The following is a 27,816-nucleotide window of genomic DNA, read 5'->3' as shown; positions in this document are numbered from 1 at the left end:
TCGGAGCCTGGAACCTTCTTTGCTGAGAACTTCAACGCTTCCGAGTTAGACAGGTTGGGATTCCAGGTCCTCAGACCCAACTATTCAAGCATCTCTGAAACCCAGGGCCTCCTTCTTCCTGAGAGCGCAGACCTGTGAGTCCCTCAGAGGTGGCAGTCCAGCCCCTTCCTGGTACCCATGGGGATTCTGTGGTATGGAGAAGGCATGGCTCTGTATGGGATACAGGTGGAACGGGCAGGAAGATAGAGCAGCACGGGGACAGGCCCAGGCTGGGGCGGTGGGAAATGTGATTCCCCTAGTGGCAGTGCCTAGCTTGGATCCTGAGAGGAAGTTTCGGGTGGAGGGTCATCTCAGGGTGCATCCTCCTGCCCTGGGGGTGTCTGGGAACACCAGTCACCAGCAGGTGGAGCAGGGCCAGGGGCCGTGGAAGGGCAGAGGACATAGCGGCCAGCAGGATGGACCTCGGCTGCCGTCAGGCAACTGCAGGACTCCTTGGGGTCCGGCTGGGCTTGCAGCTCTGCTCCTCCGGCAGCCCCGTGGGGCTCAGGGGGTCCGCTGCCCTCATCCATGTTGACATAGAGGATTTCATCAGGTTCCTGGGCAGGGGGCAGGGCCTTCAGTGCATTCTCCAGGTCTTCCCGCAGCTCTGCAAAACTCGGCCGGTCCCGAGGGTTCAGCTCCCAGCACCGGGACATCAGAGCATACCTAGGGCAGCCAAGGGAGGAGTGGATCCTGAGAGGGAGCACTCTGGGAGAATGGGGACACCACATGACACACAGGGAGAGCTGGGAGCATTTCAGGGCACAGGAGGGAGACCAGCTACTATGGGAGAACCTACAGAGTTGCGGGCATCCTGAGGGGGTGCTGTAAGACCTGGGCTGTGGGCAGAGTCTTGGGATGGGCTAGAGCGGAACGCCCCAAAGTGTCCCTCCAAGTGACCCACCAGAAGCCTGGCCCTGCCACCTCCCACAGTGCTTACTAACAACATGCCTCAATTCAAAAGATGAATACATCCCACATGGACAGGGCTCAGTGGGACTGGCTGTTGGCTCAGTAGAAGCCAGCATGTGTGACTTCCCAGACCCGCTTGGCAAAGGCGCTATGGCTTCCTGCCTGCACCTGCCCAGGGTCGCCGTGTGGGAAAGGAGCTCTGGCAGCACTCCGGAGGGGTCCTTGTGCCAAGGGACCAGGGCCTTGACCCCCACACCTGTCAAAGTGGCTTTGTGGCCCCTGCTGGCTTACTGAGAGACCCTGAGGCAGGATCATCCCCCAGACTTCTGGCTGTCAAACATTATGTTCAAGTTTGTTATGTTAAGGCTATTTACATGGGACTGGCATTCTACGGCACGGAGGGTTAAGGCATGGCCTGCAACACCAGCATCCCATATGAGTGCCAGTTCAAGTCCCAGCTGCTCCACTTCTAATGTGCCTGGGAAAGCAGCAGGTGATGGCCCAAGTGCTGGGTTTCCTGTCATCCACATGTGAGACCTGGACAAAGCTCCTCACTCCTGACTTGGGCCTGGCCTAACCCTGGCTGTTGTCACCATCTAAGGAGTGAATCAGCAATTGAAGAGATCTCTCTCTCTCTCTCCTCTCTCTCTCTCCCTCTCCCTCTCAAGATTTATTTTTATTTATTTAAAAAAGCTACAGAGAGAGAGAGAAAGGCTATTAAATTTGGAGGTTACTAGCTGACAGCTTTGCAGTCAGCTCAGGCAAGTGACTCAGCCTCAGTTTTCACATCTGCTAAATGGGAGCACAGGGTGTGCTCTAGCTGCTTCCTGTGGATGTGGTGAGGAACAGATGATTTCAGGCACACAGAATTCCTGAAACAGTGCCTGCCAGTATGTTCTAGAAAAACCAAAGCCACTATTTTCACTCCCCACTCTCTGGCTTTGGGATCACCCAAGGGGGACCTGGCCAGCCTGAAGCCCCAGGCCATCTCCTCTGGATATAAGCAGTTTCCTGTTTACACTTCAAGTGTGGGCTACATGCCTTCCTGCGCCCACTGTGCAATACTGCAAAGGCTGATGGGCATGTCCTGAGAGTGCCTGCAAACATATCAGAGGGGACCTGGGAGCTTGAGACAGTTGGGACCACAAACCCTGCTTTGTCCCAGGTGTCAGGGAGGACCTGGGAGAAGCATGGAGTGCTCAGGAGGCCCTGATGAATTAGCACCCAGGGGGCAGAGGGTGGGGGCTCCGGAGGTGGGGCTGATGGGGGAAGCCACACAGCTGTGGGGCCCAACCAGCCCACTCACCCCACAAATCCTGCGTGCCCCACATCGGCTACTTTGCTCTCCGCTGCCCACCAGCAGTCCTGCCAGAGGCAGCAGTGGTAAGGGACATGAGGGCCTCACCACATGCTGGGCACCAAACCCAGGTCTGCAGGGTCCTAGGGCTCCAGGGCACCGTGGGAGTGCTCAGGGGTGTAGGAAATGCATTGAAAGGGGCACGGGGGTGGCAAGGGGCCTCACAGTCCATCCAGACAGTCCGCGGGCTGTTTCAGGCGGTGTCCCTGGCGCAGGTAGTCATAGATCTCACTGTTCTCCACGCCGGGGTATGGCGTTTGGCCCCGTGTGGCAATCTCCCACATGGTCACTCCGAAGGACCACTATGGGAGGCAGATAGGGAAGGGGTCAGAGGGGCTCTGCAGCACAGGGACCCCCAACCTGCAGGCTCATGGACATAGCACAGACCCCCCCCTCCCTACCCCCATAGGCTCAAAGGTCTAGCCCCCTTCCATAAACATGTTCTTAGTCCCCTCTGGGTGCATCACAAGTATTTCTAGAAATACGCGCGCACACACACGCACACGCGTGATTTTTGCAGATGCACAGACATGCTAACCCAGGCACCCACATGCACGCTCCCTGACCATGATCTCACAGCTTGTTGTACATACTGCACACCACCATGCACATGAGCATCCATGTGTATCCCCTGTGTACACATACTATCATTCTCAGATGCTGCTCACACACAGGCCCACCTATGGGGACAGGCCCCCTAGGAACCCTGCACCCACAGCTGCCCAGGCCTTGCACACATACCACATCGCTCTTGCTGGTGTAGACGCGGTCAGCCAGGCTCTCGATCGCGATCCACTTGACGGGCATCTTGGCAATGCGGCCCTGGCGGTAGTAATCCCCGTTGTAGATCTTCTTGGAGAGCCCGAAGTCGGCCACACACACTGACATGTTCTCATTCAGCCTGTGGGGATCAGGGAGAGCAGCAGAGTCAGGGTGTTAGTTGCCTCCACCAGGAAGCCCACCCTGGCTCTTGGACAGGGCTCCCTGGGCTCTTCCCCACAGTCCCATGTTGGGGTGGGCATCTCTCCCCTGCACACTTGCCCTAGGAGGAACTGCTTTACTTCTTGTTTCCTTGCAAGCCTGCCTGGCTCTGGCTATCTGCCAGATTCTAAGGTCCTTCCTAGGTCCCTGACTTGGAAAGTTTCTTCTCGGCGGATGGTAGACAAACAGCATGTACAAGCCCTCCAGGAGTGGCTCCCTGCACGCCCACGAACACACCCATGTACCACATTAAGAAGCAACATCCACAGCCAGGCGGGTGAAACTGCTTCTTGACCCCTGCAGCCCATACCCCACGGCCCGATCCCAGTTCCTGCTAAGGCCCCCTCTGGGAGGCAGAGGAAATTTTGTCCCTGTCACCCAGTTGGGAGAAGCAGATGGAATTCCCAGCTCCTGGTTTCAGCCTATCCCAGCCTCTGTTGTTACAGGCTTTAGGGAATGAACCAGAGGATGGGAGAACTCTCTCTAAATATTTAGCTTTATTTTTACTTAAAAGGCAGAGTGATACACACATAGAAAGACACACACACAGAGAGATACAAAAAGAGACAGCCTGGAATTCCATTCAGATCTCCCACATGGGTGACAGTGACCGAAGCACTTGGGCCATCTCACGGTGCTTTCCCAGGTGTGTTAGCGGGGAGCTGGATCAGACATGGAACAGCCGAGACTTCACCCAGCACTCTGGCTACTTTAACCTGTCACAACACTGGGCCATGCCTTTCAAGTAAATTACACTAAAATTTAAGACAAGAACACCCATAGAACATTCCTACAGTAGAATACTGCACAGTAGAGAGTAAGAAAAGCTCCTGATAAGACATGCCAATGTGCAGTAATCTCAGAAACATCACAGTAGCCAGAGAAACCTGACTTAGGGAGTATAGGCTGCGTGAGTTGCAGATAGATTATCTTTAAGAATGGGTGAGTTCAAGGCTGTGGAAAAAGCAGAAGTTATCAGTGCTTGGCAGCAGAGGCTAAAAAAGATTCAAGGAGCTTGCTGGAGCTTAGAAAGTTGCCTTTTCCCCCATTTTATTTGAAAGACACAGAGAGAGAGATTGAGAGAGAGAATCTTCCATCTGTTGATTCACTCCTCAATGGCTGCAACATCCAGGGCTGGGTTAGGTCAAAGCCAGGAGTCAGGAACTCGATCCGTATTTCTCATGTGGATGGCAGGGACCCAAGTACTCGAGTCATCACCTGCACCCTCCCAGGGCACACAAGTAGAAAACTAGGATCAGAAATGGGGCCAGGACTCGCAACGAACATTCTGATTTGGAACGTGGGGGTTCCCAGTAGCATACTGCCCACTGCCCCAAGCACCTGCCCCAGAAATATTCCTCCTTTTGACCTCTTTGTGGTTCCAGGAGTCTACACATGTAACAACTGGCTGAGCTACGCATGTGTGTGTTCTAGCGCCCTATTTGAGAAGTATAAAGGCTAACAGGAGACACATCACAGTGCTGCCTTTGGGTGGAGGCCCTCTCCCTGGAGAATCACCCTGAGCACCATGGAATGGAGCGAGGCTGTATGGCAAGCTCTTGCCACTGGCTCTTGGATGATGGGTTGAGTATTTACGCATCCATTGTGTCTAGAAAACTCCCATCTGTGTCCATCTGCGGACACAGATTGTGTCCATCTACTGGAGGTTCCTGCAAGTGTTCTGAGCACTTTTAACACAGGCAGGGCTAAGCCACGATGATTGGTAATTTGGATGGAGCCAGGGCATTTTCAACTTGTGATGTTTTCACTTTCAGATGGGTTTATCAAGACGTAATCCCATTGTTCAGCGGAGGGGCACCTGTGCAATCCTAAAATTCCCTGGCAGGCAGGGGAGGAGTGGCGCTCACACATCTGGCATGCTGGCTGCAGGATTGGTAGCAGGCTCAGGGTAGTGGCCCATAGCCAGCCTACAAGGAACTGTTTCAACAGCCTAACAATTAAGCCAGTTAGGCAGGTGCTTAGTAGTCGCTATGCTCTAAACAGGCTGTGAAGGAGCCGGCATTTAGCCTACTGGTTAAATCCTACTCGGTTGGATTCCTGGCTCTGGCTCCTGATTCTGCCTTCCTCCTAATTCAGATGCTGGGAGGTAGTGGGGGTGGCTCAAAGAATTGGGTTCCTAGGCCCAGCACGGTAGCCTAGTGGTTAAAATCCTCGCCTTACATGCACCGCTGGGATTCTGTATTGGTGCCGGTTCATATCCCAGCTGTTCCACTTCCCATCCAGCTCCCTGCTTGTGGCCTGGGAAAGCAGTCAAGGACAGTCCAAAGCCTTGGGACCCTGTACCCACATGGGAGACCTGGAAGAAGCTCTTGGCTCCTGGCTTTGGATTGGCTCAGTTTTAGCCGTTGCAGCCACTTGGGGAGTAAACCAGTGGATGGGAAATCTTTCTCTCTGTCTCTTCTTCTCTCTGTAATCTGGCTTCTCAATAAAAATAATAAATCTTAAAAAAAAGATGGGGCCCGGCGGCGTGGCCTAGCGGCTAAAGTCCTCGCCTTGAAAGCCCCGGGATCCCATATGGGCGCTGGTTCTAATCCACTTCCCATCCAGCTCCCTGCTTGTGGCCTGGGAAAGCAGTTGAGGACGGCCCAATGCATTGGGACCCTGCACCCGCGTGGGAGACCCGGAAGAGATTCCAGGTTCCCGGCTTCGGATCGGCGCGCACCGGCCCGTTGCGGCTCACTTGGGGAGTGAAACATCGGATGGAATATCTTCCTCTCTGTCTCTCCTCCTCTCTGTATATCTGGCTATAATAAAATGAATAAATCTTAAAAAAAAAAAATGGGTTCCTATCACCCATGTGGGGAACTGGACTGCATTCCCAACTTCAATCCCTGACTCTTCCCCAGGCCATTTGTTGACTTTTAGGGGAAGTGAACCAGTGAATGGGAGTTCTGATTCTCTCCCAAATAAATTTTAAAAATCCAAAAACTATAAACAGCTATTTGGCAGTTATAGATTGATACTTCTAAGATGGGGGGAAGAATCCAACTGCGATGCTTAGCGGTGGGGCCTGCTGGGAGGTGGTTCTTACGAGGGATTAGCTGTAAAACTTGCACTGGGCTTGGTTGTGCTGTCTGCTTCCTGGATCACAGGATGACTGTTCCTTCAAATTCATTCTGCCACCGCTGTTCACTGGCCTCCCCAGTGAACCAACAAGGCCTCCCATTTGTGCGCTGTGGGCCTCCAAAACCACACGCTAGAATCAACCTTCCTTCCTTCACGAGTGACTTGTCTCAGGGACTTGGCTGCAGTGACGGAATGCTGAGCAGTACAGCTGTTGACTGTCTATGCTGAACCTCAGGTCTATGTGATACTGGGGGACTTGAATCAGCCAGTGTCATAGAAATCAAGGGATCTCCGCTGTTATCAGTTGCATCAGGGGGTTTTTTGTTTGTTTGCTTTGTGGGTTTTTTTTTTTTTTTTTGATCTTTATTTTACTTATTTGGAAGACAGAGTTACAGAGAAAGAGAGTTAGAGAGAATCTTCTATCTGCTAGTTCACTTCCCAAATGGCTAAGGGCTGGGCAAAACCAAAGCTGGTAACCAGAAACTTCTTATGACTTTCTCAGGTGGGTGCAGGGGCCCAAGTAATTGGGCTATCCTCTACTGGTTTCCCAGGCCATCAAAAGGGAGCTGGATGAGGAGTGAAGTAACCAGGATACTGGGATGCCGGCATTGCAAGCTTAACCTGCTACACCACAATGCCAGACCCACTTCAAGTCTTTAGGTCTACTTTCTACCTTACAGGAAATACAGGGGACAGAGGAACAAGGCAGATGCCAACACAAGCAAAAGGATCCATCTTGAACCTGTCTGGGTATTCACTGCATAATTTTTGCAACTTTTCTTTTTCACAGTTAAAAGTGGCAGGGGGAAGGAGAAGGAATATCTATTTCCAGATTCACAGCTCTCCGGAGTTGTGAACATGAACACACCTGGTCAAATGGTTGGTTTTTCCACTACCTAATTTCTATGTGGCTGAAGTTGAAATGAGCCTAATAGTCTAAGCCTGTTTTCCTGCCCCATTCTACCTCTCCCCTGGGCTGCTGTTCGGGGCTCTTTTCTGCTGATCCAGCAGCGGACAGTCAGCCCTTCTTACCCGATGTGGCCTCGAACTGGTCACCTCTGCCCCTTGGCTCACCTCATGCTGCACACCGAACCTCCCCTCTCCCCATCTTCTCTCTTTGAATCCAAAGGTTGTTTCAGAGGTTGTTCTCCTCTGCCGGGAATCCTTCTCAGACTCCCTTGCTGCACTTCCTGTCCCAGTCCTGGCTTCCAACTGTCTTGAGGGTCATGCCCAGTCCACCTTGCAGCTTAGCTTGACACTCACATGCAGTTCCTGGCAGCCAGGTCCCGGTGGATAAAGCGTTTAGTACTCAGATACTCCATGCCACTGGCGATGTCGGCCATGAACTTCACCAGCATCTGCGTGGGGAGGAACTGCAGGGCCAGGGCAGCAGGGAGAACAGAGCTGAGCAGAGTCCCTGTGGTGCCTGCCTCCTCCTTTCCTTTCCTGGACACACCTGTCACTGCCTACTCTATTCCTGTGGCCCCATGAATAAAACCCACCCCTCTCCACAACCCCCAAGGCCCCTTCCTCTCTGCCTTCAAATCCCACTCTCCTTGCCCTTGACAGACATCCAACTGGGGCCTCGGTTCTGGAATACAGACAAACCAGGCTTGTTCCCACCTTGGCCCCTGCTACTAACTCTGCATCAAGGTCACTGCCTTTGCTGCCACCCTTGTCAGCTTCCTACTGTATCTCCCTGTGAGCTGTCTGGCTCTGGCACTGGTCAGCTTGCAGAGCCGAGTATCCGGCCTTACTGCAGCCAAGTAGGCAGGCAGGCCTCATGAGGGCACCCCAGTCTCGCCAGTGTCTGAGCAACATGGAGTGTCCAGTGGCTGTTCATGAAATGCTGCCGTATAGGACAATGAAGCAGCCCTCACCATGGGCTGGTCCCCGAGCCGCGAGTAGAGGAGGAAGCTGTGGAGGTCTCCATGTTTCATGAACGGTAAGATGACCACAGGAGCCGGAAAGCCTTCTCGTTCAGAACCCTGGAAACAGACGCCTGGGTTCCCCGCCCCCACCACCAGGGCAGCCCTGTCACTCAGCTGGGCAGAAAGGGAGGCCGGCACCCCTTCTCCCAGCCCGACTCTCGCCTCTGCTGTTCACTCTGGCCAAGTCTCGCCCCCGTGTTGTGCGGGGACACGTGGGGACAGGGGGAGAGGAGCAGAGAAGGATGCAGTTTTAGAAATGCCACTTCCAGTAAGTTCCCAGGGATGTTTCTGGATCCCTCCTAGGGACCTCTGGCTATTTCTGGAAAGGGTCAGAGGTTGCATTCCAAGTCGAAAGAGCCGAGGGAGGGGGAGCTTGCTGACCCTGGTGGAGTGGGGAGCCGGAGACTTGGGGATTTGAGTTCCTCAGTGTCGTAGTTGTGGGGGCCCCACTCACCAAGAAGCCTCATGACGTTGGGGTGGTCAAATTCCTTCATGCACACAGCTTCGCTCAGGAAGTCTTCCAGTTCCGACCTCGTGCAGATCGCAACTTGGGGAGGGGAGGAAAATGGGTGAGCACGGGAGGCTGGGCAGGAGGACTCCTCCCTCCCACCGTCCATCTCCGTGTTCATCGAAGCCCAGGATGTGGGGCTCGGTGCGGCATGTACATGAGGTGTGACCATGGTCATTCTCACTCTATTCAGTTTAAAAGTTGACTTTTAAACTGAAAGCAAAGTGAAGAAGAGAGAGAGACACACACACCAATCATCTTAGCACTAATTCACTCCCTAAATGGCAGCAATGGCCAGGGCTGTACCAGGCTGAAGCCACAAGCCTGGAACTCCACCCACTTTACCCCCACAAGCCCAAGCACTTGGGCCATCTTCTGTTTTCCCAGGAACATGAGCAGGGAGCCAGACTGGCATCCCATATGGGAGTCGGGTTTGAGTTCTTTCTGCTCCACTTCTGATCCAGCTCCTTGCTAACACTCCTGGAAAAACCAGCAGAAAATGACCCAGTATTTAGGCTTCTCCCACCCACATACGAGACCTGAATGGAGTTCTTTGGCTTCAGCCTGGACCAGCTCCAGCCATTTTGGGCCACTTGGACAGTATGTCAGCAAATGAAAGATCTCTTTTCCTCTCTGTGTCACTCTGCCTTTCAAGTAAATGATTATCTTTTTTTTTTTTCTTTCTTTCTTTCTGTGTGAACATAAGCTGGGACACAGGAAGTGCTTGGTGCAGAATGCATGAGCGAGTAGAAACGACTCTGTAGTCCAGGCTTTCACCCCTATAATTCAGGAAGGAGCCATTCCTCCCCACCCCCCAATCAGACTCCAGCCCCAGCCTGACCCTCCATGCTTCGCCTTCTCTGCATGAAAAGGACGTGGTGCTGGACTTCCTGTGCTATGTGGTCCTGGGTGGCCTCCCCACCTTCAACCCTTCCCAATCTGGTGATACAAAGAGCTGTAGTTAACAGCAAGGATTCCCTTCACCTCTAGCACCGATTGCTATATCTCACATGGCCGCAGGATATAGGGACATCCTGAGCCACCCTTCGAGGGGATGGGGAGGAAGTTCAGAGAGAGTCACTCCAGCATGCCTCACTCTAGATCTTTCCTGTGTGGCTCTCTGAGGGCAGGGAGGTGTACTTGAACACTACATTTCCCAGGATCCCTTCCCTACTGATTTCCTCCAGGGGTTTGCCAAACAGAGTGGCCAGAGGTAGGAGGAGGCAAGTTTTGTTTGTTTGTTTGTTTGTTTGTTTGTTTTTACCTTCTCTCTGCCTTCACAGTGCCCTGTGCTTCTAGCCCCCACAGACAGCCCCTAACTCTGTGGTCCCAACTTCTACCAGGCATCCCTTGATCATGGCTCTGATGGCAGCGCTTCCTCCCTCTGCTGTTCTCGGCTAAGGGTGGAAGTGATTTCCTGTGTCCTGCCTCCTCCTGTGCAGTTAGCTCCTTTATTCAATTCCTCCTGTTCAAGAACCTCGCATGGGCTCCCTTTTCTGTTGGCTAATACCAAGGTTCTACACTGTGGCCATTTTACCACTATCTTTTCTCTCCCCTCTTTTCCTGGGGGTGGGGTCCCCCACGTGCCCATGCTCAAGTAGACTCACTCTTCATCGTCTTCACAGCCACCTTGAGGACCGAGTCATCCTGGTTGAGCTGGCCTTCCATCACAGCTCCAAACTCCCCTGTGCAGGGCCCAAGGAAGACTTTGGCATCAGGCATCCCCCACCTCCTCTGCCCAGGGACCCTGTTTCCTACTGTCAGGTATAGGCAAGGATGGATGTGGGTGGGTGCATGGGTGGGCTGGGAGCCTCACCTTCTCCCAGAGTCTTGCCCAGGGCCACCTTGTGTCGGTCCACCATCACATCCCGTAGTTTCTCCTTCAGCTCTTCACTGATGCCCAGGCTGTTCACTGTGTGAGGGATGGACATAGCCATGGAACAGGGCTGCTGTCCCCAAGGGAAGTTCCCAATGGGACTGCACCCACCATGGAAATACTGGCTGTTTTTCCACTGCTTCCATATCTCACACTGCCCTGAGCACCTCCCTACCCCACCCCCCGTGCCAGCTTCTGCCTCCCGCCAAGCATGACCTTGCTCCAGTGGGCACCCTGACGGTCAGTGCCCTGTTGCACTAGTCATTAAAAAATTATTTCCGTTTTTACGGAGGTGAACCTTGCACAAATCATGCATGCGCCACACAATGGGTTTTCAGGAAACAAACACAATTGTGTAACCAGCAGCCGGGGGCAAGAACAAGACACAACCTGCCCTTTGCTGACTTCTCCTAACAATGGATTACTAGGGCTTTCTCTGTCTGTAAGTGGTACAGCAACAGAAATCACCTAGCAGATTCCCTTTTTTGTGTATCTGGCATCTTTCACCCAGCATTAGACCTAGTCAAGGCAACATAATCACTGTCTGTGGTTGTAATTTATTGTTTTCACGTAACAATTCTCAGGGCTTCTTTACCGCAAACAACTGTTTATATGGCTATGTGTTTACATCGATGTTTCTGGTATCCGAAGGAGAAAAGGACAGTTTTAAAACTCCAGAGGCATAAGCACACACTCTGTCAGTCCTCAGGGACCCAGATGACATCATCACAGGCCAAGGAAGTTTCTAGAAAACTCTACTGAATGTTCATGACAGTGCAAAAATGACATGTTGGTATTCTGGTGACAGTAGTTTTGACCTCAGGGACCCCTGACAAAAGGTCTCAGGGACCCCAGGGGACCCGGATTACACCCCGAGTGAGAACTGCCACTGTTGGCTACTGCACGAGGTTGCTGTGACTTCCCTGTCATTGTCCCTTTTCTTACTGAAATGTCTTTCCCAGCCCTTCCCAAACAGCCCCCTGGGGTCCTGGCCGCTTGCTTCCTGTGTGCTAGCAAGACCTTGCACAGTCTGTTTTCTCTCTTGACTTCAATCTCCCCAGCTGGAAAGATGAAGCTGTTTGACAGAGTGGCCTCCAACACCAGCCTCCACTGGGACCTTCACAACTCTACGGACTCCCAGCAGAGTCTGCAACTGTACAAGATTTTTTGATTTTCAGCATCGTCAGGGCATAGAGTACTGAGCTGGTCATCTGTCAGGCCAAGGTCAATTCTATCTCTTGAACATTTTGAATTCCCAGAGGCAGCAGTTTACGGACGGACATCTGGAGTAGTGGTTAAGACAGGCACATCCCGAAGTGGAGTGCCCCACAAAAGCAAAACAAACAAACAAAAAACCCAACCAAATTGGAGTGCGCAGGTTTATATTTAGCTTCCTGCTACTGCACATCTGGGGATGATGGCCCTGGTGCTTGGGTTCCTGCCACCCACTGTAGGAGACTTAGCCTGAGTTCCAGGCTTCTGGCTCTGATGGGGCTCAGCCTTGGCCTTTGCAGACATGTAGGGGGTGAACCAGCAGATGGGAGAGCTTGGTCGTTCTCTGCCTTCCAATAAAAATCACATAGAGCATAGTTTGAGTCTTGAAAGCTGTGTGCCAGCTGCTTCACCCTTTTCTGCCACAGCCTCTTCAACTCTATTGCTGACGGGGATAGCCCATCCCCACTTGTGGGGCTCAGGTGATGGGGTGGAAGGCTTAGAGCTTAGGTTAACACCACAAGTGCCAGGACTTGCTGTCATCTCATCCCTAATGGCCCCACATCTCATCACCAACCCTGTCATCATTTCCACCTTCTCCATTGCCACCATCACCATCATCATTATCACCACCAACGCTGCATTGTTCCAAGACCGAGTGTAAGTGTTCCCAGGACTTGCTGTGTCTGGCCCTCTATCATTCTAAAGTTCTATGTGGTTCCACAATTCTGACATTTTCTGGGGCTTGTGAGTCTAACTTGCTAGTACTTCCTGCATCTACAGAAGCCCAGTAGGCCCAACTCTCCATATGTGTGAGCCCCAGATCAGGACAGGGAGCCATGCAGGAGAAGGGGTTCACTTACAGGTTGCTTCTGTAGTCCGGCGACTGTAGGATTTGCGGACACGATATCTGACCACCAGCTCACCCCGCTCCACTGTTGGCTCAAACACCTCTCTAGGGGCACAGGAGAGAAGGTGAAAGCAGAGAAGAGCTGCATGCATCGTCCCAGCACCCCGTCCTGCCTGCCCCCTCCTCCACCGCGGTTCAGCGGGCCTCAGGCTGCTCCCTTCCCCTTTGCATTTGTTTCCCAGATGCCCTTGGTCTTCTGCTTGCTCTGACCACCTCTCTTTCTGCACAGCCTCTCTGTCCCAGGCTGCATAAGACTCCCCAGCTCACCCATAACGAGTTTCCTTCTTCCGCTGGTGCATGAGGAAGAGGGCCAGGATGAGAACGCAAGCGGCAGCCACCACTGCCCCCAACAGCACATACCACCAGGGCCACGAGAAGGCAGGAGCTGGGGGCTCACTCACTGTCGGGGAGCAGAGGGGACAAATCATGGCAGACACCTGGACTCAGCTCCCTGTGAGCCCTCCCCTCCAGGGGATGATGTAGGAAGGAGGGATGAGGTAAAGGTGTCCATATGTTTGGTGAGGAGGGGTATGATGGTGTATCCAAGGACACCGGACAGGGTTGGCAGGACACACAACACATGTGATAGGAGTGTGACAGTATAAGGTGCCTGAGACTTGTAGGAGAGGTGAATGAAGTTAAGCTGTTGTGGTACAGCACATTAAATGGCTGCTTGTAAAACCTGCACGCCATATCACAGTGCTGGTTTGAGTCTTCGCTACTCTGCTTCTGATCCAGCTCCCAGCTGCCTGAAGCAGCAGCAGAAGATGGTCCGGATGCTTGGGGTCCCTGCCACCCATGTGGGAGACCTCAGTGGCGTTCCTGACTCCTGGCCCAGACCTAGCTGTTTGTGCCCATTTGGGGAGTGAGCCTGCAGAGGGAAGTTTTCTTTGGCTCCCCGTCTTCCAAGTAAATACATTAATCTTCGGGGTGAATATTTGATGTTTGTGTAGCAAACGGATCATGAGAGGAAGACACTTGCAGAATGGCTGTCAGTGTGCAAGGGACACAGGAGAAGATGGGATGGGTGAGGATAAACTTCAAGTAGGGTAAGTATGAGTGATAATTGTGCAAAGACAGTAGAACTGAGTGTGGGACCAAAGCATGTCCTTGAGGAGTGTGCAATGCTTATGAAAGGGCATTCTTTTTAAGAAGGGTTTATTTATTTTTATCTTCCTGAAAGGCAGAGAGAGAGAGAGAGAGAGAGAGAGAGAGAGAGAGAGAGAGAGAATCTTGCATCTATTGATTTACTTCATAAATTCCCACAATAGGCAAGGCTGAAGCCAAGAAGCTGAAACTCCACCTGGGTCCCCCAGATGGGAAGCAGGACTGCTGCATCCTTGAGCCTGCCCCTTGTGCCTCCCAGGATGCTTCAGCAGGAAGCTGGATCAGAAGCAGGGTTGCCAGGACTGGAACTGGCACTCTGATAAGGAATGAGGGTATCTCAGGTGATGGCTGTACCTGCCGTGCCATAGCATCCACGCCTGAAGGTGTTTTCCCATGTAAGGAAGAGGCTGGGATCACTGTGCAGGGGGCACCAGGGGGCATGGTGGGTGTCCACAAGCTGGGACTGCCGTGTATGGGGGTGAGTTTCACATAGATCTGAAGGATGGAACTTCATGGTGAGAGGTGTTTGCAGTGCCCAGGTAACCGATGTGATATGGGCAGGTTGGGGTATAGGAGTGCTGGAGGGCAGACTGTGGGATGGGTTAGGATAGGCGAGGTGAGAGATGGTGTGTGGGGGGCATGCAATGGGGGTCGTAGGGTGTAGGGTATTGTCTGCAATGGGGGAATGTGTGATGAATGTGCACGTGGTATGCAAGGCCTGAGTGAGAACTCTGTGTGTGTATGTGTGTGTGCACACGTGTGCATGCGTGCCATAGGTTTGGGAGGTATGCACGAGGAATGCAGGTTGGCAATGGGATGTGCATGACAAGAGGGTGGGGTAAATGTGAAAGCATACAGGAAAGCATAGGAGTTGAGAATTCTGGTTGGGTTATAACAGACGGACTGAAATAGTGCTAGAAGGGTACAGCGGGTGTAGCAGCAATGTTTGATTAGTGTTGGGGAACTATTTGAAAGGTACAGATGTGAAGAGGTTTCCTCATCCGTGGACCCATTAACCCACCCACCCATCTATTCACCTATCCATATATCCCTCTATCCATCCATCCTCCACTACCTATCCATCCATCCACCTACCCACCCATTCATATCTACCTCCACCGCTTCCTCCATCCATCCATCCATCCATCCATCCATCCACTGACCCATCCATCCATCCATCCATCCATCCATCCATCCATCCATCCATCCACTGACCCATCCATCCATCCACCAAATTCACCCACTCATTGACCATTCACGTGCCTATGCGGGATGTTCTCAGCACCTCTACCAAGGACCACCCAAACCCAAGAAATGGTGGAGAACACTGATAAGTCTGAGAAACACGAAGAGGATGAATACATGGTGTGCACTAATGGGTGTGGAGGGGAAGAAGGGAGGAGATGCCAACGCCCTTACCCAGCTGGTGGACTGGCTGTCCTTGCCCTGTGAGGAGAAGGGACAGAGAGGAGACATGCTCAGAGTGGGGCAAGGGTGGTGTGGCCCAGGCAAAGGAGTGAGAGATGCCCCCAGGAACAGAGGTTCAGCGTACAAGTCAGGGGTGGCAAACAGGGGCCAGGGTAGCTGTAGGCAGGGGGGTGAACATGGCCTTGGAGTTACCTGGGCGCCAAGGTTCCAAGGGCACAGGGAGGCTCCAGGGCCCGTCCCCAGCTGCGGTGTAGGCCGCCACGCACACAGTCAGGTTGGGCACAGGCCCGTCCCCCCGCAGCTCCAGGGTCACTTCTTGCCTGAGTCCTATGTCCAAAAGCACCTGGGGGTCCAGAGGAGCACAAACATAGGTCCCCAGGCTCCTAACTCAAGCCTCTGACCTCAATCTCATCCCTGCCACTGCCCGCTTCCCGTTTCCTCCACCAGCTTTTCCTCTCCCAGTGGGAGAAACCACCCCAGAGCCGGGACCCCATCTTGTCTTGCTCCCTGCAGAGTCCCTACTAACGCCTCAGCACACTGCTGGGCACACAGCACTGCTCTGGCTGAATAACCAGTGTCACTTCTCACATTGAACTCTCCAGCCCCTTCTAACTTCCCAACCACCCTGTGAGCCCATGGAGTACCTTGGTGAACATCAAAAAACCATCCTTCCCCCCTCCTCAAGATGTTCCCCAGCTATCTGCAACACAACTGCACACTTGTCGCAGGCAGCAGGCAGCAGGCATCTCAAACACTGGCAGTGGTTTACAGAAAATCATCCCTACCCACCACCACCCCGGCTTCCCGAAGGTGGTCCCGGGGTGTGAGTGATCGTGTACCACCCAACCAGTACTACTGCCCATGTCTGTCATCTTCTCTTTGCCATCCTACCCCACCCCAGCCAGCAGCACCCACCTCAGGGGTGTCCTGGCTTCGATACGCCAACCGGTACCCCAACAGGGTACCCTGCAGGGGTGCCCTTGGTTCTTGCCAACGCACGAGAGCCTGGCTTCCATTCCGCACGGCGCTAATGTTCTCGGGTGGCCCCAGGGGCACTGGGGGACAGGGAAGAGGGGAAGCTGGCACCCCTGCTGCTTCCTGATTCCCCTCCCCTGTTCCCAGGAAGTGGGGATGGGGTACAAAGCGCACACAGGGGCAACATGGCAAGACCTCCCATGAGCAGAAGCACGGGACACTAAGAGGCTGAGGGACGCGATGAGGCGAAGACAGGCCATGTGGTCTGGGCTGGAGCAGGGGCGGGGGTGAGGGGTGATGTTGCAGGTGTCCCGGATGCAAGCAAGCTCCGGTGGGGCATGGGCAACGTCGGCCCCCCAGGCCAATTACCTCCCTCCGTCGTCTCCACAGGGAGCCAGTGGGTCCAGGGAGAGGGGCCCTGGCTGCTGGTGCATGACACCCGGATGTGGTAAGAGGTGTGAGGATGGAGGCTGCCCAGACGAAGCTGGTGAGGGGGCACGGCCGCTTGCAAGTTGAGGGGCTCCTCTGGGGGTTCTAGCTTGCCTGGCCAGATACCCACCCCATCGTCTGACAGCACCGCCTGGGGAGAGAGGGAAGGATATGAGGACAGCACAAGCCTGTGATCACACAAGGTGGTCACACATCTCTCCAGGAGGACTTACCCAGCTTTGCCTGTGTGCACGTGTGTGTGCAGCTCCGCTCTGGGACAACACAGACAGCAGATTTTCAAAGCAAGGAGATGACAGGCCATGCCATATGGCTGTGTCATTGCTTATAAAAGTCACCTCTGGCAAGACTCCTGTTCCTTTTTAAGCCTCAGTCTCCCCATCAGGGGAATGGGACTTAGAAGAACAAATGCCTTCCAGGGTTGTTTAAATGTTGCTGGCACCCAAGGATGCCACAGGGTGAGTGGCAGGTGGTAAGCCGAGATCGTAATAATGAAGAGGATTGGTGGGTCATAATATTAGATCAAATAAAGGGCAGGCCTCTGAGGTCCCATGTCTCAGAGCCAGAATGCAGGCAAAAGCCCCATCCCACAACAGCAGTCCAAACAGGGGCTGTCGCTAGGGGCTGAGGGATCCCACTCAGGACTGGGAAGGGTCTGTGTTTGTTCATTTGTTTTTTGTTTGTGTTTAAATATTTGTTAACTTCTTTGAAAGGCAGGTGTCAAAGAGAGAGAGAGAGAGAGAGATCTTCCATTTGATAGCTCATTCTCCAAATGGCCACAAGGTCCAGGCTGAAGCCAGGCCCACAGGGCCCATCTTCTGCTGCCTCCCCAGGCCATTAGCAGGGAGCTGGATCGGAAGCAGAGTAGCCAGGACTCGAACCAGTGCTTTGACATGGAGTGCGTAACTCACTGTGTCCTAACACCAGCTTCAGGATCTGTGTTTTGATTTAGAGATTGGCTGCATGGGTTGCTGCAGGGATGACCAGCTGGGTACATGCCAAAGATTTTGTCTATGATCTTTACAGGCATCAAAGTGCATCCAGGGTACACTGAGCACCAAATCTGAATCTATTTAATGCTTGTACTGAGGTAAGTTTTTCCAAGTCTTAGATTCCGTCTCTGGAAGGCGGCTCCCTCTTTGTCAGGGTGTGATGTTTAAGGGCATGAGGCATACAGACTGGCTGGGGCATTGTGAGTCTAGCAGCCAGCTGTGCAGAGTGCACCAAGCACCAATGAACGTCTCAACTTTCCTCCTCCTTCCTATCTCCTGGTGAGAGAAGCCAAGACTCTGAGAGGTTCAGCAGCTTTTCCCAAAGTCACACAGCCCCTACGTGGGGGAGACATGAGCCTTAGGAAAGCCAGGGAGGAAGGGCTGTGGAGGGCACAAGGCTGTCCCCGTGCCTGCCCTGTGACCCACTGTGACAGATGCAGAGGAACCCGTAGCTGGGACAGAGGGGAGATGGGGACAGACAGTGGTCCCGTGGCCACTCCCACAACTCTGTGATGGCCATGACCTTCCCACTGGAGCCCTTTAGCCCCCTAGCTGGGGCACAGCAGGAAGTGAGCCCTGGAGAACAAGAGGACACACTTCTGCTTTCTTGGGGACACTTGAGGGATTCGGATGGGGGACAGCAACTGGCATCTGAGGTCTCCCAATCCGGCTGGCCTCCCGGTGTGGACCTCAGCTTTGTCCTTCCGGCCATGTTGGGAGTCAGCTGGGTAGTGCAGGCCACCTGGGCTCTCTGGGCCTCAAATCCTCTCCTGGAACACAAGGATGTTATTGGCGCCACTTGCTAGAGTTGAAATGCCAAGTGGAGGTGCTCCCATGAAAGCACCCAAAGGCAGTTCCTGTGGAGCTGAGCATGAGCTCTTTATAAAATCTTTATAAGATTTTATAAATGAGGAAGGGCACACCACCTAGGGTTTGGTGAGACCAGGGTTTGGATCCCAGGTCTGCCACCTCCTGTCTGTGACCTTGACAGGCTGCGAGCTACTCTTAGTTTCTTTGATCTTGAAAACCATCGGATCTCCAGATCGTCCACACAGGCGAGGGAAACTGTGTCACGAGGCCCCGCCCCCAGCTGGCCCACCACAAGAGCTGCTCACTTCATTGATGGCTGTCTCCTCCAACAGGCAAGGTCCTACCCACACTTGGCAGTGACTCTAAAGCTCAGAGTGCTTCAGATGCTGTGGACACACAGATCTAGGGCCCAGGTGTTTCTGTTTGTTCAAGCTAGAGTCAGAGCTGGGTGGGTATTCAACTCAATGGTTAAGACATCATGTGACGGGCTGGTGCCATGGCATAGCACATTAAGCTTCCATTTGCAGCACCAGCTCTAGGAATCTCATGTGGGCAATGGTTCAAGTCCCAGCTGCTCCACTTCCAATTCTGCTCTCTTCTAATCTGCTTGGGAAAGCAGTGGAAGATGGTCCAGGTGCTTGGGCCCCTGTGCCCACCTGGAGACCCAGACGAAGCTACTGGCTCCTGCACCGGGGCCGGTCCATCCTGGAAAATTGGGGGGCTCCAGAGAAAGATTTCTTTCTTTCCCTAATCCTACTTCTCTTTCTTCTTCTTCTTCTTCTTTTTTTTTTTAAATTGGAAAGCCAGATATACAAAGAGGAGGAGAGACAGAGAGGAAGATCTTCTGTCCATTGATTCACTCCCCAAGCGATCACAATGGCCAGAGCTGAGCCAATCCAAAGCCAGGAACTAGGAGCCTCTTCTGGGTCTTCCATGCATGTGCAGGGTCTCAAGGCTTTGGGCCATCCTCAACTGCTTTCCCAGGCCGCAAGCAGAGAGCTGAATGGGAAGCAGGACCGCTGGGACTAGAACCGGTGCCCCAAGGGATCCCGGTGTGTATGAGACGAAGACTTTAGCTACAAGGCTACTGTGCCGGGCCTTCTAACTCTACTTTTTAAATAAATAATGAGAATTTTGAAAAAAGACACCCCCGTATCAGAGTGCCTGGGTTTCAGTCTCAGCTCCACCTCCAGTTTCCTGCTACCATGTACTCTGGGAGGCCACCGATGATGGCTCAAGCTCTCGGGCTCTTGGCATCTATGCTGGAGTTGAAGACTAAGTCCCAGGCTCCTGGTTTCAATGAGCAGGCCTTTTGAGAATGAGCCAGCAAATAGAAGACCAATGTTGTTCCTGTCTTCTGTATGCCTGCCCACTAATCAATAAATAAAATGAAAATGGGGGGGGGGGGGAGGAGACTGTTGTGATGGCTCAATTGGCTAATCCTCTGCCTGCAAGTGCTGACATCCCCTATGGGCTCTGGTCTGTGCCCCGGCTGCTCCATTTCCCATTCAGCTCTCTGTTTGTAGCCTAGAAAAGCAGCAGATGATGGTTTAAGTCCTTGGGACCCTGCACCCACTCTGGAGACCCAGAGAAGTCTCCTGCCTTTGGATCTTTCTTTCTTTCTCTCTGTAAATTCTGTCTTTCCAATTAAAAAATAAACAAATCTTTTTCATAAATAGTAAAATTAGAATAGGAGCAACTTCAGGAAAGATGCTTGATTACCTAGCTAGCATTTTTTAAATTATTTTCATAAAGATTTGTGATTTATTTGAAAGGCAGAGAGAGAGAGAATCATCCATTCATTGCTTCACTCCCCAATTGCCTGCAACAACTATATCTTGGTCAGGCCAAAGCCAGGAACCTAGAACTCCATCTGTGTCTCCCACATGGGTGGCAGGGCCCCAAGCACTTGGGTGGTCCTCTACTGCTTTCCCAGGCGCACAGCAGGGAGCTGGATCAGAAATGGAGTGGCCAGACTTGAATTCCAAGTGTGAGATGCTACTGTTGCAAAGTGTGGCTCAACCCACTGTGCTACAACACAGGGCTCTGCAATGCACTCTTGTTGAAAACACACACGCACAGAGTCCAGCGAGGGAAGAGGACCCAAAGAGGTCAGGACTGAGACGAGAGAAACAGAGCAGTGGGCACTGGATAGCTCTGGCCCTGCTCGCTCAGATCCGGTCAGAGCTGCTATCGCTAAACTAGAGAGAATGAAAACAGCTAATACTGTGTGACGCATTTCCTACCTTCCAGATCATGTCTTAAGTGGTTATTTGCATCCACTCACTGAATTCTCACAACAGGCTTCTCAGATAGGTGCAATCATTGTGTCCATTTTATAGAGGAGCCAGGATTCAAACACAGGACATTCAGGTTAACCTGCTGCTTTCCTGCCTCTCAACACACCAAGGCTGGGAAGGACTGGCTTCCCAGGGAGAAGATGAGGGTCAAGGTGGGGAGCTGAGATGGAGAGGATCAAAGCCTGGTGGGGGGGTCTCACCTGCAGGGTGCAGTGGGTGAGGGGGTAGATGCCACTCAAGCCTGGGGTCCAAGCCACCTCCAGCTCTGTGGGCCAGCGAGAAACCAGGTGGAGGTCGTGGGGCCGCTGGGGAATCACTGTGGACAGATGAGGGGAAGCCCTTCAGACGTGTGTCTTTGCCCAAAGCTCTCACCCCACTCTCTACCTCCCCTCGGAGGGTCTAAGCCCCATCTCTGACACCCGACACCTCCCTGGCTAATCTTCCAATCTTGTCACCTGTGATGGTGGCCGTGCGGGACGTGGTGACCCCTTTGGAGTTATGGGCTTCGCAGGAGAAAGAGGACGTTCTGTTCAGACCTGGGAGTCACAGAAGAGAGGAGTCCTGAGTTAGAGATGGACAACAGGGGGCTCCTCTCACCTCCTCTGTCCTAGCCAGCCTCAGCCTAGGCCCTGGACCCCTGCTGGGAAACAGCGGGTAGGAAGGAGGAGGACAATGCCTTAGACACTTCACCTCGGTCCCCAAGTTCAAGGCTAGGCCTATGACCTCAGGGCTTCAAGACCCTGTCACACAGACACGCGTGCAAGTCAGTATAGGCACAAAGTCCACGCAGAAACAGGTAGACACATATTCACATAGACATACACATACACACAGAAACAGATTCAGAAACACAGTGCGCACACACACATACATGCACAGACACGCACTTGGGGACCTGCAGAGATACCTGAGGAGTCACACGCACCTGTTAGATACACATCTGTGGGCATAACTACCATCTGTCTATCAACCCTCTCTCCTCCTTGCTTGCTGTGTTCCTGTCGCACCACCTCCTGCTCTCATACACACACACACACACACACACACACACACAGCACACAGCTGCACAACATGCGAGAGAGGGGATCAGAGGAGGAGCACCAGAGCGTCAGACCGCGCGCTTGGGTGTGCTTCCCCAGCCTGCACGCGCGCTCCTGGCTCTGCCCGGGTTCCCACCACCGCGGTGCTCCAGAGGAGCGCTCCGCCCGCCCGCAGACACAAAGTTTCCTTTTCTCAGAGTGAGAGGAACCAAGGGGGAGAGTCGGGCCGAGGCCGGAAGGGGGTAGGCAGGGGAGCTCCGCAGTGGCCCGCTGCCCGCGCGGCCTCCCGTTCCCAGCCAAGGTCAGGTGCCTGCGCGCAGCCCCCGCGGCCCGGGGGAGGCCAGAAGGCGACGGGCGGCGGACCGGAGAGGGGACGGGGGAGCCCGAGTCCCGCTCCAGCCACCCGGCACGTGGGGGCCCGCGCTAGGGTCACAGCGCACACGCGGGAGCTGGCGCCGCCCCGGGCCACGGTACGGGGGTGGGGTCGGTGGGGGGAGTCTTCTGGAGCCAGGTCGTGTTCCGACCACAGCATTCCTGCCCCCGCGTGAGTCATTGGGGCGTCCCCCCTCCCCAACCCCGGCACTTCCGGCCGGCCTACCCTCCCCTCCCCCCGCCCACGGGGTGGGATCCTGGTTCCCAGACGCCAGGGGTGGCACCTTATGGGAGGGGAAGCTGAGGGATCCAGGGCCTGGGTCCAGCTCCCCTTTGAGGGTTGCTGCTCTGGGACAGCGGCCACCTCAGTCCAGATGTACTTTCCAGATGTCTGCCCCACCCCCAGCCCCCGCTCCCCCCCTCCTCTTTTCCAAGGGAATGAGAGGGATGGAAGAAGAGGGAGGCGCGCCCTGAGTCAGATAGAGGGACAGACAAACACAAGCAAAGTTCTTTCCCCTTCTCCCCCACTAACAATGAATCACCCTTAAACACACAGGGGCCATTATTATTAATACAAATAACTACGAGAAAACGCAGCGCTGGCTAAGCCACATGCTAATGTACCCAGGCTGGTGTTGTAAGACGTGGTGACTTCCGTGTAAACACACAGGGGCACACGCTGAGGCCGAACATGTAACACACAGGAGCACACACTGAGGCCAAACATGTAACACACAGGGGCACACGCTGAGGCTGAACATGTAACACAGGGGCACACACTGAGGCCGAACACTCATGGCGGAGGAACATGTGAACACGCGGTCCCACGGGCACATGCGGATAACAAACACCCAGCAACATGAGGGGCGCCCAAGCACACACATAGACACACTGGGACCTACACCCCCCCACACACACCCTGCTCTGTGAAGGTTCCTGCCTGCTTGCTGGCACACAGCACCCCAGTGGCCATGAATACGCAGACAAGCCTTCCTGTGCGGCCATTGCGGCACACACGCAGGCTGTCGCAAGCTCACAGGGGACAGCTCTTCATGCACTGTGGCTGGCACCAACACCCTGTACCAAGTGGCAGCCACAGGCAGGGCGGGCGGAAGCACAAGGTGTCGCTGCTGCTCTGCTGTGACCTCACATATACAAACACCTGCATGGACAGACATAAACACCTGTGGACACACGAGGAAACATGCACATGTGGACACACGAGGACACACACATGTGAGGGAACACACACGGACACACGAGGATACATACACATGCACCCAGGCATACCTAAGTGGATGCACCTATACGGATGTACACACACAGGAATTACAGACACACAGTAGAGCCCATGATGACAGACCCATCTGGGACGCACACGCACGCCCAATAACGGGCTCCACAGCACCCACGGGACACACCTTGTTCCACAGGAGGACATACTCACACCCTCAGCCACACACCTGCAAGCTGCCTCCCACTCTCCAGTCCCACACAATGACGAACACACAATGATGGATGGGTACAGGCTGACACTGGGACAGTCAGTAAAACACACACACACACACACACAGTAGCTGCTCCCACTCAAGGCCCACCTGCATATGCTAGGCAGCTGTGGATGGAACCCAAGAAAGGAGATGTGACTCCCCCTCCTCTTGCCCCATTGAGCACCCCCCCACACACACACACACTTAGTCCCTGGTCCAACCCCCTGGGACACTGTGCCTCCAATTTCCACTCCTTCCTGGGCCACAGCTGGGGGGCTTGCCCCTCCCCCTTCTGCCTCTCCGGAGTCCTACCAGGCTGACTCAGGCCACGTTCCTGTCTCTACCCGGCCACCAACTGGCATCATGGGCCTGAGTCACTCCTCCGGGAGCTGCTCACTCAGGGTCCCTGGAATGCTGGGAATGCTGCACCTGCCTTCACCCAGAGACCCTCCTCCTGCTGGCAGAGGGAGGCAGCAGGAAGCCATGACCCTTGAGGGCTCAGCCACTTTCCCTTATGAAGCGTCCTGTGTGTGGTTCCATGTCTCTCCTCCTTCAGGAGGGGAAGCCCCCAAGTCCAGGGCCAGCCTGAGTCCACTGTGTGACCCCAGGGCAGGACCTGCCATAGTGCACAGGGGATGGGTCACCCTGAAGGGGAGGGTGCCACAGCTTAGGTTACTTCTTTGGCTGGTTCCTTTCTGTGTCTCCCAGGCGTGCGCACTCTCTCTCTCTCTTCTCTGGGCTCTGTGCCCCGAGAGGGGCCTGGTTGGATGTCCTCCCTGGGGCCAGAGCCGGAGGTGGGCAGGGCATCAGGGGAGGTGGAGGAGAGGCGGGAAGGATTGGTTCGTGGGTCAAAGGCACCAGGCCCACACGCACTTGGGCTGTGGTGCAGCTCAGAGGAAATCTGGGACAAAGACTGCTATTCAGAGAGAGAGAGGCTAGACTGAATGGAGGGAGAGAAGGAGAGAGAGATCCGCAGAGAGGAGCAGAGAGAGAGAAAGGGAGAGACATTAAGAGACTGAGACTCGGAGAGGGGCGCAGAGGGGGGAGAGAGGGCCGGAAGGCTCCTCCAGGGGGCAAGCCAGCTCCCTACTGACCCAGTCCACGGAGGCCAGACTCACCCAGAATGTGCAGGCTGTCCTGGGGGCCCTGGCCTGGGGCCGGGGCCAAAGACACTGCATCCTGGAGCCAGAGTAGCTTCACGGGATCTGGGGGTCCTTGGGCCCGGCAGCTCAGGTTGAAGGGGGTGTCAGCAGACACAGCTCGGTCCTCCGGCTCCTCCAGGAAGTATGGCAGGCCTGGTGGGAGGGCGGCAGCACAGGGGCCCTGGGAGTGTCCCACGTGTCCCACCCACTTCTAGGACCCTTGGCCCACTCTGCAGTGTCTCCAATTCCCTGGGTCCAACCCCCTGGGACGCCTGGGCCTTCTGCATGACTGATAGCACCCCCACCCTGCTCTATCCCTCCCCCTCGTGTTTGATCTCTAAGATGACTGGGTCCCTCTCATTTTTTTGAGGAGGAAAGTGAGAGGCCCCGGGGGTGTCGGGGGAGCCGGCTCCGTCCAGGGTTTCTCATCCCTTATCTGCTCCCTGGAATGTGCTACGTCAACCACGGCTGACTGCCAGGACAGCCCATGGACCCCAGTCACATCTTCACAGTGTATGCCCCCCTGCCCCCAGGCCTGTCTCCATCCTGCACCCACCCCCTGCAGGTCTCCTAGGTCTCCCAGCACCCTGGGGTCTCCCCCTGACCACCCCATATGTACTGGGACCCCTCCTGGTGGGCGGGGCTCACCTTCCAGCCCCACATAGCCAGCCTCGGACATGAATGTCTGTCCGCCCAGGACCACCGCACACTGGTACCACCCCGCATCCGACAACTGCAGGGAAGAAATTCTGGAAGGATAAGAGAGAAAATAGGTCAGAGGTCAGAGCTGGGAGTAGACTGTCACTGATGAGGGGACTGCCACTGTCCCAGAGCCCTGGTCATTAGCTCAGAGCCACCCGGGCAGTAAGCAGCCCAGACAGGAGACACACTACAAGCCGGAGGGGCTCCAAGCCCAGGACGTGATGCAGCTCCATGGGGCTGGGAAAAGGAATGGATGTGGCCGTGGGGCAAAGCTGGTACCTGAGCTGGCTGACCACTTTCCAGTCATCCTCGCTGTCTTCGCCCAGGGGCACTTGTGTCTGGGTGCTGTCCGCCAACTCCAGGATCTGTCCATCCCGCAACCAGGTCACCTCGGGAGGCTCACCCTGGAGCCTGAGCTCGCACCTCAGGGTCCCCGTGAGTCCCCGGGCGCGGGTGATGTTGCCCGGGCTCCTCACAAATGGATGCTCCTCTTCTGCCTGCGCGCCTGTGTTGGAGAAGGGGTGCATGACACGGGAGCTTAGAGACACCTCTGCCACCCCCAGTGCTGTCCTTGCCTGCCCACCAGCTGCCAGGACCCCGTAGGGCCCTCTGGCCCACATAGTTGCCTGGTGACCTCAGAAGGGGTGGAGGACCGTGGCTTGGGGGAGGAGGGAGCCTTCCCAGGGGACCTAGCTCCCATCCGTCCGTTGGGAAGTAGGCCCGGGATCTGGCAGCCTCCCACGCCCTGGACTGCCTGGCAGGCCAGTCCCTGCCCCCCCTCCCTGCCCTCCCTTGGGGTCTCTGGGGACTTCACAGACTGGGGCTGGTGGAAAGATAGGGGACAAGACGGAGGCGAGAAAAGAGGGTGGGAGAGGAAGGGAAGGAGCCAGAGAAAGTCAGGCATGGGGGACAGAGAGAGGGGAGATGGAGAGCCACAAAGCGCAACACATCCCAGTGAAGAAAGGGTGGGGCAGCTGCTCCAGGAGGAGGGAGAGATGAGGGGCCCCATGGAGATAACAGAGCTGGAGGCAGAGTGGGGACCCCTGTCCCCAGGGGTGAGGGGTGACAGTGACAAGGAAACTCCCCATTCTGTGGCTTCAGTGCCCCTGGGGGGTAGAGGAGGGCTCCTGCCTTCCCAGATGGTCCTGAGCCCTTAGGTCCATGGCTCCCATCTGTCTGTCTGTCTGCGTCCATCTCTTCCTTCTCTGGCCCTCTTGGTTTCTGTTTCCTGTCCTTCTGTTCCTCTCTCAGATTCTGTCTGAGTCTCCACGTCTCGTTGTCACCCTCTTGCCAAGTCCTTTGCCAAGTCTGGTTCCCAGCAAACTCCACGAAGCCAGCCCAGCAGCAGCACCACCACCCCCAAGGACACCTGCCATTATCCCCTTCCCCTCCGCCCTCCCTGAGTCCCCATCACTCACCCCTGGGGGCCAGGCACCCCCAGCAACACAGCGCCAAGCACCAGGCCAGTGGGACCCTGCCCATCCTCCGGGCACCACGGCGGGTGAAGTCTGTGCCAAACTTTGCTCAGAAGTTGCTGGGCACCCCGTGGCGGGGAGGGGGCAGGGCCGGGCTGTCCCCGGCCCTCCCCCCCAGCTGCGGGGGGGCTCCCCGGATTTGGCACTGCCCGCCTGGCTCAGCGGGGGCCCTTCGGGCAGGCTCTGGTCCGTTCCTCCTTCCTGGGTTCCTCCGCAGCAGCCCAGCAGCCGCCGCCTTCCCAACTCCCTGGCCTCCTCCTCTCCCTCCCAGACTTCGAGCAACTCAGTCCCCGCCCCTGCTCCCCCTCTGCCTCCGCCCACCGGGCCCGCAGCCCAGGGGCCACCTGGACGACGAGGGGTTAACTTGCAAAGGCAAGGACCAGCCCTGTCTTAAAGGGGCCTAAGAGGGAGGGAGGGAGGAGGAGGCAAAGGAGGGGCAAGGAGACCCCCAGTGACTGTGCTGGGGCCAGAGGCTGCGGATCCGTCTGGGCTCCACTGGCCAGCCTCTGGGCGCTGTCCTTCTAGGCTCCTTGGACGTCTGGTAAACATCCCTCCCCTCCTAGTCTGGACGCCCCCCTCCGCCCAGCCCTGGCCTGGCCTCCTTGGCCCTTACTCCCCCTCGCACTCAGGGCTCCAAAAAGAAGGTCTCTCTCTCTCTCTCTCTCTCTCTCTCTCTCTCTCTCTCTCTCTCTGTCTGACAGGCAGATACACGCTGGGGCATGC

At 55.1% G+C, this 27,816-nt stretch overlaps 1 protein-coding gene across 2 annotated transcripts; it reads right to left on the bottom strand.

Moving 5' to 3' along the window:
- Positions 1-27,488, bottom strand: AXL (AXL receptor tyrosine kinase). Of its 2 annotated transcripts, XM_004598068.2 has the most exons (20): positions 27,037-27,401; positions 25,898-26,123; positions 25,565-25,665; positions 24,893-25,069; positions 21,328-21,408; positions 21,073-21,188; positions 16,693-16,903; positions 16,264-16,403; positions 15,541-15,691; positions 15,340-15,366; positions 13,081-13,213; positions 12,767-12,858; positions 10,632-10,727; positions 10,423-10,500; positions 8,762-8,854; positions 8,257-8,378; positions 7,640-7,749; positions 3,050-3,209; positions 2,474-2,610; positions 1-705 (listed from the first exon to the last, which is right to left on the bottom strand). In XM_004598068.2, the coding sequence occupies exons 1-20, from the start codon at positions 27,098-27,100 to the stop codon at positions 351-353; spliced, it is 2,670 nt and encodes an 889-aa protein (XP_004598125.2). In that variant the 5' UTR covers positions 27,101-27,401; the 3' UTR covers positions 1-350. The 2 variants fall into 2 exon arrangements, with proteins under 2 accessions (XP_004598125.2, XP_058530357.1); XM_058674374.1 differs by lacking the exon at positions 15,340-15,366 and having other exon boundaries at positions 27,037-27,488.
- Positions 27,489-27,816: the final 328 nt, after the last annotated feature.

Source organism: Ochotona princeps, chromosome 16 (genome assembly GCF_030435755.1).
Source record: "Ochotona princeps isolate mOchPri1 chromosome 16, mOchPri1.hap1, whole genome shotgun sequence".
Classification (NCBI taxonomy): Eukaryota; Metazoa; Chordata; class Mammalia; order Lagomorpha; family Ochotonidae; genus Ochotona; species Ochotona princeps.
This window is presented reverse-complemented; position numbering and strand designations above follow the sequence as displayed.